This window comes from Paramormyrops kingsleyae, chromosome 12 (genome assembly GCF_048594095.1).
Source record: "Paramormyrops kingsleyae isolate MSU_618 chromosome 12, PKINGS_0.4, whole genome shotgun sequence".
NCBI lineage: Eukaryota > Metazoa > Chordata > Actinopteri > Osteoglossiformes > Mormyridae > Paramormyrops > Paramormyrops kingsleyae.
In genome coordinates, this window is record NC_132808.1 from 33065583 (window position 1) to 33080418 (window position 14836).

General features: G+C 43.8%; 2 protein-coding genes across 12 annotated transcripts in view; one reads left to right on the top strand and one right to left on the bottom strand.

Annotated features, from left to right (window-relative positions):
• Positions 1-2327: 2327 nt before the first annotated feature.
• On the top strand, positions 2328-7945 carry shisa3 (shisa family member 3). 2 transcript variants are annotated; one of them, XM_072698004.1, is made up of 3 exons: positions 2332-2440; positions 2873-3216; positions 5908-7945. In XM_072698004.1, exons 2-3 carry the CDS (start codon positions 2942-2944, stop codon positions 6590-6592), a joined length of 960 nt encoding a protein of 319 aa, XP_072554105.1. In that variant the 5' UTR covers positions 2332-2440; positions 2873-2941; the 3' UTR covers positions 6593-7945. The 2 variants fall into 2 exon arrangements, with proteins under 2 accessions (XP_023687216.1, XP_072554105.1); XM_023831448.2 differs by having other exon boundaries at positions 2328-3212.
• Positions 7946-8896: 951 nt separating this feature from the next.
• Positions 8897-14836, bottom strand: part of LOC111853960 (phospholipid-transporting ATPase IA-like) — a 99522-nt gene continuing 93582 nt past the window's right edge. For 7 of the 10 annotated variants that reach the window (XM_072697994.1, XM_072697996.1, XM_072697993.1 and 4 more), the window contains one exon: positions 8897-13016. In XM_072697994.1, the coding sequence (XP_072554095.1) occupies positions 12815-13016 (202 nt within the window). In that variant the 3' untranslated portion in view covers positions 8897-12814. The remainder of the gene's footprint in view (positions 13017-14836) is intronic. The other 3 variants (XM_072697999.1, XM_072697998.1, XM_072697997.1) reach the window with 1 other exon arrangement.

Genomic DNA, 14836 nt, shown 5'->3' on the forward strand with positions numbered 1-14836 from the left:
CACCGAAGATACAATCAGACTACACCTCATAATTCAAGAGTTACTACCCAACAACACATGAGGGACACTGACAGACATTTTCAGAATTTCGCTGTATTCCTGATTCAAATTTAAATGTAATAGGTAAAACATGCATTATAAATCAGAGTCCGTTTAATTTGTTTTAAATGAATTTGACTGAATGTTTATACTTGATAAATAGATACATAAATACATAGATAGATAGATAGATAGATAGATAGATGATAGATAGATAGATAGATAGATAGATAGATAGATAGATAGATAGATAGATAGATAGATAGATAGATAGATAGATAGATAGATAGATAGATAGATAATTTTCTAATTCTAAAACTACAATTACCAGGAAGCTTGACACGGAAAATGTAATTCACTAATTCATCAGGAAATAAACATTTCAAATGCTTTTAGTTTTAAGGAAATCCTCATGATATATGAATGTTACCTCATCTTATTTAAAGTTTTTGAGAAGCCAACTAATGTATTTATATGTGCACAGTCCAGTCTCAAAGCGAAAGATTTAAATACATGTCATTTACCAATCATCAACGACCGGAGATACTAGCTTAGTGGACAGGAAATGATTGACATAAAGAAAAAACTGGTGATGTTTACGTATATACTCATATGATTATTTTAGCGTTCAAAAACGTCTTAAACTGCTTAAAACAGTAAATAGTTTACGGTAAATACGGTAAATTATTCACTCAGGATTCCATGTCGCTATATTAAACACAATCTTTTCGGTCTGCATGACTATGCAAGATATGTTGGGTTTTTATAAAGCTAAAATAGAACAAATATCCAGAAAACAAAACGAGAACTATTTTAAAGTTGTTCAGACTCTCTGGAAGTTTTCATTGCATATTTAAAATTGTAAGTCACTCTACAGTTGGGTGTCTGTCAAATTTCTGGATCATTCTGTCAATGTTTTAGAAGTAAATTGCTTGGATGCAGTTTAAGTATTACTGAGAAGTAGAGTTGCTTAGAAGAAAAGTGAGTGACAACTGTGTATTTACAGCTGTGTAAGTTAACGGCAAAATAAACTTAGTTTTCAGTAAACATTCATGAACCTGGAGATTCCATGTACACATAATTTCGCAAATGGCATACGCAGACATCCGACCTTTAAAATAGAAATTAAATAAATCAACAAACAAAGCACTGATTTAAAGTCCACATCCCCGGAACATTTAATAAGAAGGCGAATGTCTCGTGTTCGACGAATGGGTTCATTGCAAAATTACTTTTTTTATTTTTAGTTTTTTTTCTGGTACGGGAGGAACATGCATCATATAATTTAAATATTTTTGGTTCGCCACAAGAGGGCAGTAAACCATCATAATTATAATACAAAATGTAAAATCCTCTCGACATATTACAGAAACGATTGCCATGTGCACTGAAGAGATCACTAATTGAATGGTCAATGAGACGCGTCTCAGCTCCAGTCAGCCTTAAATAATTTAGAAGGCCACCAAACAATTTGTGTTGTAATGCAATTATTTAGGGATGATTTCCAGTCCACGCTGATCTCTGCAGAGGACTCTGCTCGTATTGGAAGCTAGATAATCGTATCTGGGATATTCTTGAAATGTATGTAACGTAAACAACACCAAAAAACAAAGAAAAAAGAAGAAGAAAAACCCGAAGTTTCATTCATTTTCACGTCCTCTCATATAGTTTCTTTAACAAATTTTGTAAAAATTCATGTCTATTTAATAGAATTACTATTAGATATTTATTATGCCTCCCAAATGTTGAGTGAAGCGTATAAACGACATTAATCACGATGAAGATGCTCATATAACCTAATGATTCAAACTAATTACTAACTAAATTTAAAATAAACTAACGTCCTAATTAGTGCTGCCACAATGATGTAACGTGAACAATATAAATGTATATTTTAATGTTTTTAATATTTAATCGCCTATTTTAACGCTAAACTTAATATTTTAACGCAATGTCCATGAATGTCCTATTTATTGTAAAGTATATAGGTCTATGTCGGCTGCTTGGTGTAAAGAAAGCTTTACTGACTAAGAAAATACCTCGAAATGGTAACATCAATGCATACGTTAACGAGCAACATAGCCTAAAGAATTCGAGTAAATCATAGACTTTAAATGGTCTGAAGAACTAAACTATATAAGATCTAATGACTCGCAATACCAAGCAAACTACCATGGCCGTGGTTTCCCGTCTCATCAGGGTTAATTAGTAGGACATTCACTCTCCCCTCCGACGTGAACGCGCAAGTGCGCAGCGTGCGCGTCGCTCGGGGTTCATAATAAGGCAGGAGGAGCCGGAGAAACACAACAGGACCGTCGCTCCGCACCGGGCGCAGGGGCATACCGCGGTTTTACGCTGGATAAACGAGGCACTGTGACTTTCCAGTTTCAGAATAAGACAGGTGAGAAATAAGAAAAGGACCGTATCGTCTCCCGCTCTCATTGCACACCCAAACCTTAATTCCAGTCAGCATGAGCAAGTGGAAGTTATTTTGACCCGATCTGTCAAAATCTTTGCGCAAGATCGAGGACATTCTAACTCAAAATTGCTTATCTTATGCATAAATGGGAAATGTCACTGAAAGACGGGATCGTGGCTTTTCCGTCCAAATTTCTTACAGTCTATGGAAAATCCCCGAAACGCGGAGATGGGACGACATATGATTAAACTCAAAAGACTATATTTAGCGTGTCCCGGACTATTCCCCATAACATCTACATAACACAGGGTCAGTTTGTTCTTAATATTCAGTGTATAAAATCCAAAGAGTCACCACCACCTTCGTTCAAGAGATTAAGATCTAAAATAATATTTCTTTTACGCAAATTACAAGAATCTCCGCAAGGAAAAGGACATCGGCTGCATATAACTGCTTAGCGGAGAAGCCGGAGCATCTCCCGGGATGACGCGCCTGCTCAGCTGCCTCTTGCTGGGCTACTTAACGTGTAACCTGCGGATATCGGATGCCCAGGGGGAATACTGCCACGGCTGGCTGGACGCCTCTGGGAACTACCACGACGGCTTCCAGTGTCCAGAGGACTTCGATACCATGGACGCGACTGTTTGCTGCGGATCCTGCTCTCTGAGATACTGCTGCGCGGCCGTGGACGCCAGACTGGACCAGGGAAGCTGTACCAACGACAGAGAAGCAGAAAACACCGAGTTCGCCGCACGTAGGTCCCCCAAACACACGTCTGTACTTGACGTTTGGTTTTATTCTACGTAGGCTAATTCTGCATCGCTGGATATGAATATTTGCTTGAAACAGACTCAGGTTTATGCACAATACGTAGCGAAGTAGCCTATCTGCTAGAATCATTTCAGGTTTATGGACAGCTTGTAGCCAAAGTCCGGGTTCTTCAATTACATGTTTTATGGCATGTTATTACTGACACTGTAAAATATCGGAAATGCGTTAAACAGGCTACATGTAGGCTATAATCGCACAGAACACAGAACCGTCTTTGCAAACTTGTCATATATTCTAACTAAAGTCTCATCATCTTAACCATGCACTGGTCGTTGACTCTTAATACGCTGCCAAAGTCCGTACTATGTGTCAACATGGTTTGCCGGTGATGCACTAAACTCTTTACGAAGAAGAGTATTTCTGCGCTGACATCTCTGGGGACACGTCCAAGTACAATGACTCTACTCGCTTGTCAAAAGTAATAAACTGCAGTAATTATACGATTTTAAATGTTTTCGATTGCTTCGGGTTACTTGAAAATGTGTCCAAAAAAAGGCATGAAGCAGGTAATATCATGACTGTCATCATGACCAGACGTCTCTTCACGCTGTTGTAACAAGATTTATTGGTTTCCCTGTGTCAAAATAGAACGACTTGTTCAAATAGACAACAAAAGACTGCATATTTTTGTTTAATAAAATTCCAAACGGTGTACCAGTTATATGGCTACGGCAAAAAAAAGTTCATGGCCAGATAGTATGCTATATAAATCAAAATTTAGATTGATCCCTCGTAAAATGCTTTGATATATATAAAAAAAGGCTGCGCATAAATACATGAATGGAATTATGATTTATTTTATTCTTGTGGTGAAGTTGCCTGAAGCTTTTTATGTATGGAGTTTTGTTTTAACAAGAGACCTTTCTCAGGCGGTTAATCTGGATATACGCTGGTCTTTTTGGCATCTGCACAGTAGGCTATAAAGGACGTGAAAGTGGTCTAGACGGACGATGTATCTGAAGAATCATCTCATACCTAAACTTACACTATATACTCCAAAAATAAAACTATATAAATCAAAATGCGACATACGGGTGCATACCGAAATCCTGACTTTTAAATAATATTTCTAATCTGAATTGGTAATAAAATCATCGCTTTATATTTCAATTAAACAAGTGAACAAGTGGCAAACGTGCAGAAGAAAGCCGAAAGACCAGAGGATAAGTGATATTTTTTGTTACAAAAATGTGTAGACTGTGTAGTTGAATTAAAACATGCTAAAGCGTAAATTACTACCGTAACTTTTAAACAGACTAAATTGCGTCACTGGTTATGTGTTTAATGTTTCTGACACGCAATAGGATATATTAGCTAGCCTATATTTGCTTACTCTACAGGTTTGCCAGTTTTTAATGAATTAACTATTTATTAATACAATATATTTTTCTGATTCAAATAATGTACACACTAATCATTCAGGCTATACGTTTTTGTATTTGGCAATATGGTTTAGAAATCAAATGTGAAGTTCAATTACTGTAATAGGGTACAATGAGACAGTACCAATCGCACTTAAAAGGCTTAACTTACCTTGGAGCGAAATATTGCAGAATGACACGCTATAGTTACGTGGGACATGAGAAAGCTTCTATTTCCTCATATGGTAATACAAGGACAATAATTTTTCTGGGAAATCGAGAAAATGTGTTAGGAACGCCTTAGTTAGCTGGTTAAATGATACTTGGGCCTATGTCTTGTCTCTCGTTGCGCACGTATAATTTGTTACCTTCCTTATGAAAATGTATATTGACGATAAAAATGCATATAGTTAACCGCGACAGATCAGACTCTGAAGATGCCAAAAAGTAATTCGGAAGAAAATACGACAATTTAAAAGCCATGACAGCTCTGACTCGTCCGGCCGAAGGTAACACACCCAGTTTTATGTGATTTAAACACTTGGATGCGGACAAGGGCGTTCAGCGATCCAGCTTTTGTCCTTGCCGGACTCTTACCGGAATTAAGCACTAAATTAAGGCTACAGGTGAGGACACTTTATGCATGTCCTTCTCAGGGAGTTAACACACAGCAAAACGATTTTCATTCCTGTCTATTTAGCTTTACATAACTCAAGCATGTCGTGTTCCCAATATTTTCCAAATCTGCTGTTGATATGTAACAGATCTTGGCACTTTAATCTTGAGGCATTACTTAAGTTACAAACATCGTAGAGTATCCGTATATTATAATGCAGAACACGGGACATTTTTCATAGTTTATGAACAATTGAAATGTTTAAACCGTTCGAGTGGTGCTGTCGCGGTTTTTAAAAAAGAAGTAAGACGTTTTTCTTCGATTTCAGTAAGTCAAGCTGGAAAATTCAAATCTAGCAGAACGACAAACGTTTACATTAGCATTAAAATAAGCTGAGGTCGGTTGTAAAAGCGATGCTAGTGAGAGTAAATATTTAAAAGGAAAGCGTTACAATATGGAAAGGCTGTTACGTCATAGTGCAATGGAGTCCTACTTTAAAATAATAACACTTATAGTGTGTCCTTCCCACCTGGGCTATTATTTGCCAATTATGATGGGTGGGTGGGGTTCAGAGGGTCTTAAGTTCACCTGGTGAGAATCGTGTAATCAGTATTGATGAGCTCTTCCCGTGTTCTCCGCAGAGCCCATCTACGTGCCCTTCCTGATGGTGGGCTCCATCTTCGTGGCCTTCGTGGTGGTGGGCTCCCTGGTGGCCGTGTACTGCTGCACGTGTCTGCGGCCCAAGCAACCCGCTCAGCCGCCTATCCGCTTCTCGCTGCGCAGCTGCCAGGGCGAGACCATCCCCATGATCCTGACGGCGGCGGTGCCACCCACCAGCCTGCGCACGCCATCCCGCCAGTCCAGCACGGCCACCACCAGCTCGGGCTCGGCGGCCGGGGGCAGCTCCACGCGCCGCTTCTCCCTGGGCCGGTCCGACGGCGCCGCGCTTGGCCAGCCGCAGACACAGCAAGGCTGCTTGGTGCCCACCCCGGCCTTGCCCCCAGGCCAAACCCAGCCGCCTCTACCGGCACCCCCTCCGCCGCCCTACACGTCCCCGGCCTGCGTCCCAGGAGGCCTCTCTCATGGCCACACCCCACTGCAGCTACACCAGACCCTGCACCCCTCCCAAAACGGTGGCTTCCTTCTTCCACAGCAGTTTTTTTCCTTCCCCCTGCAGCCGGAGCCGTTTCCCGCCGGCAAAGGGTTTGCCGATTTCGGGCAGAGCTGACAGACGGAGGCGGTGCCTCTCCTGAAGGTGGCGCTCTTGCGGAAGATCACGCCTTGGCGCCCAGCCCGGGATTCTCTGCCAGCTGGTCGACAAACTGAGATGAGAAACACAAAAGCTGGGGTCCACCAGCTCTGACTGGGGACACTGGTGTCACTCTGACAGGCTGCTGGTCACCCTGCAGGGAGATGTTCTGCTGGATGTCTGGTTCTAGAGCAAACGGGGTGTTGGCAGGGGGGTCACTGGCCAGCGACACCAGGGAGGCGTATTCTGCTGTGTGCCGTCGGTTCCTCCTTCTTCAGTTTTGTTTTTCTTTTCTTCCCAACATTCAACCAACATCCCCTGTTTTTCCAGGGAAGGAGAAAATCATTCAAGAAGGACTTTGCTTCTGCTTTCCCATTTTAGCAGATACATAAGAATTGTGGGTTTATTTACACTCTAGGTACCTGTTTGAGCCTCAGAGTTAACTGAATTGGTGATGGATTTTCGGTGTCAAAAAATAAATTGAAAACAATCTCGAGCCTTCGTAAAAAAGGGAAAAATGAATAGAGGACTTAATTCAAACGGTATACTAGTCTTAACACAGTCCATAGAAAGTGGATGAAGTATGTGGGCTTTGCTGGGCCAGCCGGCTGGGGCAGAGTCCGCCATCAGTCACTTCACGGACTCTGTGGAAATACATCGATAAGCGATCGGACCGCCCGTTTCACTCTGACTTGTCTCCAAGTCTGGGCCACAGACCTGGAAATTCTGGGGCTCAAGACACCATTATGGTTTGGATATGAGGCCAGATAAGGGGATGGGAATTAAGTGGGGGGGGGTTACAAGAGTATCTCAATTAGAGTCACACCTCAAAGTGCCTTCTTTAGCAGCAGGAGTGACTACAGGTGGACAAATGTGCAGTGGACAGGGCTCAAACCGGGGGTCCTGCTTCTGAATGTTGAAAAAATGGAACGTTTGTGTTTGGTCAGTATGGCTGTGAATGTTCATGATGCTGATGTATCTATAATAACAATAAATTATAGGTTTTACATGCGGGGGTACACAGCACCAGGGAAGGACTACAGTTGGGGAGGCCTGGCAAATAAGAGTTGTTTAATAAATAGTATCTAAGTAATAACCGTAAACCCCCCCTTATCTCTGTGTGAGCAGCCTGGTGTCTGACACGCCGTCCAGCATATCCTGGGCATCCATGCTTATTCTTTGTCTTGTTCCTGCCTCATATTCCCTCATATTTAGCTGAGCTGTCCATACGGAGGCCATGGGGGTAAAGCAGAAGTTCAGGAGGTCCTGGCCCTGTTTGGCCCGACCCAGATAAACATTCACGCTCTTGGGCTATTTAAATAATCCGAAAACATTCCTCTGATTGGATGTAATGTGGATGCTGGGTCATTTAGGAATACCGTACACTGACTAAACTGAGTGTATCAAATAATAAACATTTCATCATTCAGGCTAGGCAAATGTTTTTGAGGGAAGATTCAATGTTACGTCCCATCTGGACAAGATTTTAGTTCCTGGGACAGATGACAGCTAGAATCGATCTGCCCTGTTTACATGCAAACTTACATACAAGGAATAATCATACAAGGGATAATTTTTGGCATTTTGTTGACATTTTTCATATACAAGGCAAAAAGAGCTAACAGTTTATTTGCATATTTCACAAAGCGGCTTATCTTAATTGGCCTAACTACCTATAAAAATGAAACCACAGGTACTGTAAAGATAAGGAAATGTTTCATACATTTAAGAACACAAAATCTTATTTTGTGAGTGTTACAAAGTTTAGTTAAGTTCACAGTTCCACTAAGTAGGAGCATATGGGAGTGAGCTTGGCCACTGGTTTATAGGGGACAGCTTTTCCAGCGACATATATAAACCTCAAGAAATACCTTTAGTTCACTCAGTGTTTCCATTCACGGGCTTGAATAAATGAGCCTCAAGACTGGACAGCATGTGACAAGTCCTGTGAGCAGTCTTTCAGCATGACTGAGAAGGACTGCACCACATTTCAAGCTGCACTCCTGCCCTAAATATCAAACAGACTCGTATGTGAGGAAGGGGAGGCAGCAGATGTTTCAGCTTTGCACCATCAGGAGTGCTGTGCCTTCAAGGATCAGTACGGAAGCCTGCAAACACGTCGCTCTCCCCGACATTCGCAGTTTATTTGCTGGCAAAAAGGACCAAAGAAAAGACAGAGTATAAAGGTGCAGTCCCTGCATGCAGAGTAAACACGAAGGATATAAAAATCAACAGCACTAAGACAACAGCTGACAAACAGGCGTGCCCTGTGCACATACACTCTCTCGCACACCCCTCGTGTAAAAGCGATGGTGTCCAAGGTTGGATTCTGGCAGCAGGTGGAAGTTTAATAATAAAAGAAGAATAGGAACAAAATAAGATGAGCAAAACCAGTGAACTTTATTATAAACAGACAGCAGTTTGTCATCCTGGATGCTGGTTGGTTGGACACTGAGAAGGCAGCTGTTTGGACAGTGTCAGAAGTTAAAATGCAATAACAGAAGCACCCGCTGAGTTTCTGGGAGAGCTGGACCCCCTCTGCTGAGATTTCGGAGTTGGAAGCTCATGATACAACATTTTCCATGACACCCAGAGGGCTCCTGGGGCTGTGAAGGTACGGAGTCAGTGGCAGACAAATCCGGGCCAAGCTACCTGCAGCGGCGGGTAGGAAAGCGGACCAGAGCACGCAGTAGCAGTCTCAGCACACCACACAGCCGCGTGTCAGCCCGCAGGAAGGCGCTGATGGGTGCGGTGCCCAGCACACCTGAACCTCACTGGCAGGGAGAGGGTCTCACACACACACACACGCACAACTAATCTCCCAAAAACATTGCAATGCTACTTATAAATTAAATATAACCATCACATTAAAAAAAAAAAAAAAAAAAAATTAAATGAGCTGTCCGGGGGGGATCTAGTAACAGAAGATTTATTACATTTTACTGGTTGAATATAAAAATACGAACGCAGTTACTGTCCCAGTGTAAGCACCACGACTGACTGGCTAAAAATCACTTTCCCTTGAGCTAATGGCACTTACTTCTCATGTAATAAATGTTCCAGGATATAAAAATCTGAAAAGAAAATCTACAAATGCAGTGACCCCACCCTTTCCACTAGGCTCTGACCTTGGCCCCTCGGAGTGTGAATGATGCATTGATGGACTGACAGCAGTTCACAGGCCCACCCCCAGACCCAAAGCCCACCTTCATCCGAAACTGGCCAATGGGGTGAGTGATGCGTTTGATGGACGGCCCTCTCAGCCAGGCCTACCAGCCGCCACACCTTAAATGCATTCGGCCGGAAAGAGGAGCTACGGAGGGGTGCGGAGGGGGTAATGTGTGCAGTGCGTGGGAATTGTGGAAGACAAAAAAAATTAGGAAGGAGGGAAATGGATAATGAGAGGAAATAAGGAACCTATAGACACACGCCAGCCTAAACCTAGCAGAAAGCCTTCGTCTGTAAAATACCCATAGTATGCTCCAGTGTGAAAATGACTTGCTAACCCTCGGTACATAAAACCGAATACATTAATGTTTCAGCTGCAACGGCATTCAGGAATCACAGGGAGGAATAAAATCACATTTGTGTCTCATTGGCAAGCTACATTCTCGCACGGCTGGTTGTGTTGTAGTGGCAATCGACACTATGTCATCGTTAAAAGGATTCGCTCCCTGTCACGATCGCTTCTAAGGCGAGATCCAGGAGTCTTTGTTGTGCTGTGTCTTCCAGCGTCTGAATTTTATGGTATGAAAGGCGGTCTTTCCCTCCGTTCCCTGGGATCAGTTGGTCTGCAGACACCGTGGTCTGCATACAGTTCTGTGGCAAGCTGGGGCTGTCAGACCTCAGGAGCCCTGAATACTCAGGTGAAGCTCACGGTGGCTTCCCTCACAGTGTCAGCGCAGCTAACTCGCTGCAGAAAAAATAATACAAATTAAAATCTTTGTTCGATGTTTTTACGGCCCCAATAAAAAGAACTCCTGCAGCTCCTCGTCAGTCACTGGTGTGACTCTTCAGCATGCTCCAGTGTGCCAGGGGAGTGGGCGGGTTCCCGTGGAGGATCGGCCCCCAAAGGGGCGGAGCTTCACTACTCCTCCGTCCTCTGTTTGGTGGTGTCGTATGCCCGGACGACCTCCGACTGAGAGACTACCCCATTCTCGTCCTGCGAGAAGGCGTATCCATCTGCAGACAGATAAAATTACTAGCTAAACCAGTCTCAATAAAGAAATTCATATTAATAAAACAAATTGAAATGTTAGCTAAAAATGGTAGTTCAGATTCCTTAGGACAGAAATTAAATCACAATACATACTAATAAGCCAGGCGATACAGGGAACAGTGTTAATACGTCCATGACTTTTTACACAGTCTTGGACTCATTTCATATCTAGTCCCAAAGCAGCAGCCTGGGTGGTCTGTCAAGTTCCTCAGCGTCATAACTGGACTAAAAGTTGAGCTGTAATTCACCAAAAACCATCAAAATACTAGCAAAGTAGGATTCATTTTTTAGCTTCAGGTTGTAAATTCCTACCAAAAGCCATAAAAGCCAAACCTCTGAATGCTGGGCTTGGAGAATTTGCTGAGCTAAAAGAATATAACTGAGATTCACTGTAAAATGGAGACCTTTCTTTCTTAAGCTCATTATATTTGCATTCAGACACAGCTTCCCCTCCACCACTGTGACTACAGAAGGTTTCCCTTCACCTGACTCACCTTCACACCTGTTGTGACTCTGTCAATTCCTGCAGGGCTGCAGGTGTATGTAGAAAGCCGGTGAGAGCAAAGCATTGTGGGAATGATATTAAAATATGTGACATCTCTTAGCACACAACAGAAGGTATTGGTGTGGGAGGGGGGAATATTCATTCAGGGCATTTTGGGGAATAAAGATATGTCAAAGGGCAGGGATATTAAGACACAACGGGCAACGTTCATGACGACCCCTCCCTCCCTGATCAGAAAAAAACAAGCAAAACAGCCAAGCAAAAGGGCACAAAATGATAATGAAATACATCAATCCAAGAATGGTACAGTGCAGGCTGATGGGGGAAATTTCTCGGGGGGGGGGGGGTTGCTGTGGTGCTGATGTACATTTGCACATGTGAGTGTGCAGGCGACGCCATGCGGCAGTAAGGTAACAGCGACGAGGCACGGACAGTGATTCCCGGCAGCACACACAGGCCAGTCGTCGTGCGTCTGAGCAGCAGTCGTGTTACGCCCTGTCTCCGTTTGTGCGTGCACCGTCTCCCCTTGTTTAAACTGAAGGTATTAACCTAATGCCATTTCACACCCTGTCAAGCCAACACAATCCAGGGGAGACTGTAAATGGACCCCCAGTACTAAAGGTTACTTCTCAAGGTCTTAAGCTCCCAAGCTGTCCGGCCATATTTGCACGGCTGCATGGAAGTTACATCAGACAGTTCTTTAAAGCGCTTCCTTTTTCTCCGATTATATATTGGAGTTTGCACATTTTCGACAGTGAATGTTACCACACCTTTAATATAACCTAACTACTGCACAAGGGGTGGACAAACAACACAAACTGACATTTACTTCAGTGTAAAATGATTCTTAAAAGTTGGAAAATTTGGGGGTTTCCTCCGGGTACTCCGGTTTCCCCCCATGGTCCAAAGACATGCTGAGGCTAATTGGAGTTACTAAATTGCCCATAGGTGTGCATGTGTGAGTGACTGGTGTGTGAGTGTGCCCTGCGATGGGCTGGCCTCGTACACGTAGCTTCCGGGATAGGCTCCAGACCCCCCGCGACCCAGAAGGATAAGCAGTTTGGGAAATGGATGGATGGGAAATTTGGGGCCCTCATGTGGAAAAAGTAATTCACACTCAAAAACTGTTTGATAACTGCAACTACAAGCTTCCTGTAGTAAGTGAGCAGGAGGAACTCGCCGCCGACATGCACGGTTATTCACAACTGCATTGGTAACAACTGACCCAAATTTATTCCTTTGTCGGGATTCAAATAATTGCAGTTAAGAGATCACTCACATGACCGAGGGCACAAGTGCAGCGCATTTAAAAACAGGTGAGGACGAGTCTTTGCTTTTACGTGATGACAGCAGAGTCCCATCATTCTTTGGGTTTGTGTCCCAAAAAGGGGCGTCGACATGCATGACGGGCTACACACGTGTGAGACTGATTTTCTGCACACGTCTGCACCAGCCAGGGGTCTCCCATAATTACACGCACCAGACATCACAGTACCTCCGAAACCTCTGGTCTGTTCTACTGCCTGCACATACATGCTTTGCAAATCGCCTCTGACAGGCATGTCTCCTATAGGGCTAAAGGTTGATGCAGGCGGGCGCCGCCAACGTGGCTGCGTGAGGGCGCCGGAAAGGTGGCTGCGAGTCTGCGCAGTTGGTGTGTGATATGTGCAAGCGAAGCAGGTACTTACGGAGCAGGGTATGCTGCATGGACTGAGCGCGGTACGCAGCCGTGTTCTTCTTGAATACATTCTTCAGGAGTCCGGCTCTCTCGGTCAAACTGCAGGAAACACACACACGCACACACAAACACACACACGCACACACACACAGACACAGACACACATGCACACACACACAGACACACATACACACAGACACACACACACATGCACACACAAACACATGCACACACACACAGACACACATACACACAGACACACACACACATGCATTGCGCTGGCTTGTTAAGTAGTTCAGTCGAGCCTCCCTGCCTAACACCGCAGGGGTGCTGACCCACATTCCTGCTACACGGAGACATGCAGTAAGATCTGGCTGAACTACTGCAGGACAACCTAACCAGCTGTGCTTGGGGACCTGCCAGGATACCCCCCCCCCCACGGCATGCACACACACCACCCCATGGCCCAACCTCTGCTCTGATCCTTCCCCAATAAACTTGTGTGAACAACTACAGTTTTGGCATGATTGGATCCATCTTTCAAGGACGTGCGTTTGAGGTACTTGGTTTCAATGAGCCATGAAGCAGCAAGCAGTGTTAGCCGTAATTAAACTGGATGACTGTTATCCCACACTACCCCTACGGCCTGGAAAAACACACTAAGTCCAGAGAATGCCCCCTCAATTAATCTGGGGGGGGGGGGATATTTGTGGTTGTGAGCTGCTGGTGTCCACAGGAGGCACGCACTGGAGGCACGCACTGGAGGCACGCACAGGAGGCACGCACAGGAGGCACGCACTGGAGGCACGCACTGGAGGCACGCACTGGAGGCACGCACTGTGAAATCATTTCAAGGCCACTGGTGATGCATCCTGTCATCTGGCTTGATCGCCTCTCCAAAAACACTGGGTTAATATTTCAAGTTTATTGCAAAAACACAGTATGTTTTGCTTTTGTCATGATTTATGTGATGCAAAATATTTAGAGGGATGGGTGATACTTCCATATAACCAAAAAAAAAATGGTTACAAATGGGCAGATCCTCTGACCAGTTACTCTGGCAACCATCTCAAACAGCTGCGTTACATTGAATATTCATATCTGTGTCTAAAAGGCCCAAAAGGTTAAATGTGTACATAGATGTTTTTTAAATCCACCACCATAAAAAGTAATAAAGACAAACACCCAACCGTCCCTGAAAAAGCACGAGTTAAACCACTAGGTAAGAACATGCCTCATAACATTCTAAATCACAGTTTGATTGGAGCTCTGCATCTTCCAGGACACCACCGTCAGATCGCATTTCATTAATACAATACAGGTATGTTACAGTATAACTAGGTAAGAACATGCCTTATAACATTAAAAAATCACAGTTTGATTGGAGCTCTGCATCTTCCAGGACACCACCGTCAGATCGCATTTCATTAATACAATACAGGTATGTTAAAGTCTAAAGCACGCCAGCGCTTGTCCCCTGGGGTTAAGCTGAATATCTGGCTGATTAAAAAGCAATAATAAAATAATCATGGCCACTGGGTTGGATAATTTCTAAGGTGAGAAACCTGATTGCCTTAATTAGCTTGCAGTTACAGCCCCCCTCCCCCCCCCCCCATGTATGGATGACTCTGATTTCAAAGGCTGCGGAAGTAATAGCTTACAACCAAAAGTGGGCTGAAGCAGGTAAACAGAAGAGGCCTGTTAGATCGTAGAACCACAGAGACTATGGTGTATATGGACAATATACACAGAGCTTTTGGTTTATCCAAACGCATCATTTCTGCGTCCCGCTGAAGGCTATACTTTGCCCATCAATCACACATATGATACTTTTAGCTTAAGGCTAAAGAGCTTTGGTCTACAATGTTGGGTTTCCATCAATTCATACTGGCATATCGACAGCCCCAACACCAGCCCAG

Bases quoted from the DNA above. Each gene is read 5' to 3' on its own strand.
- shisa3 (XM_072698004.1), top strand. From the start codon at position 2,942: ATGACGCGCCTGCTCAGCTGCCTCTTGCTGGGCTACTTAACGTGTAAC. The intron at 3,217-5,907 runs GTCCCCCAAACA...TGTTCTCCGCAG, and splicing joins ACCGAGTTCGCCGCACGTAG to AGCCCATCTACGTGCCCTTC.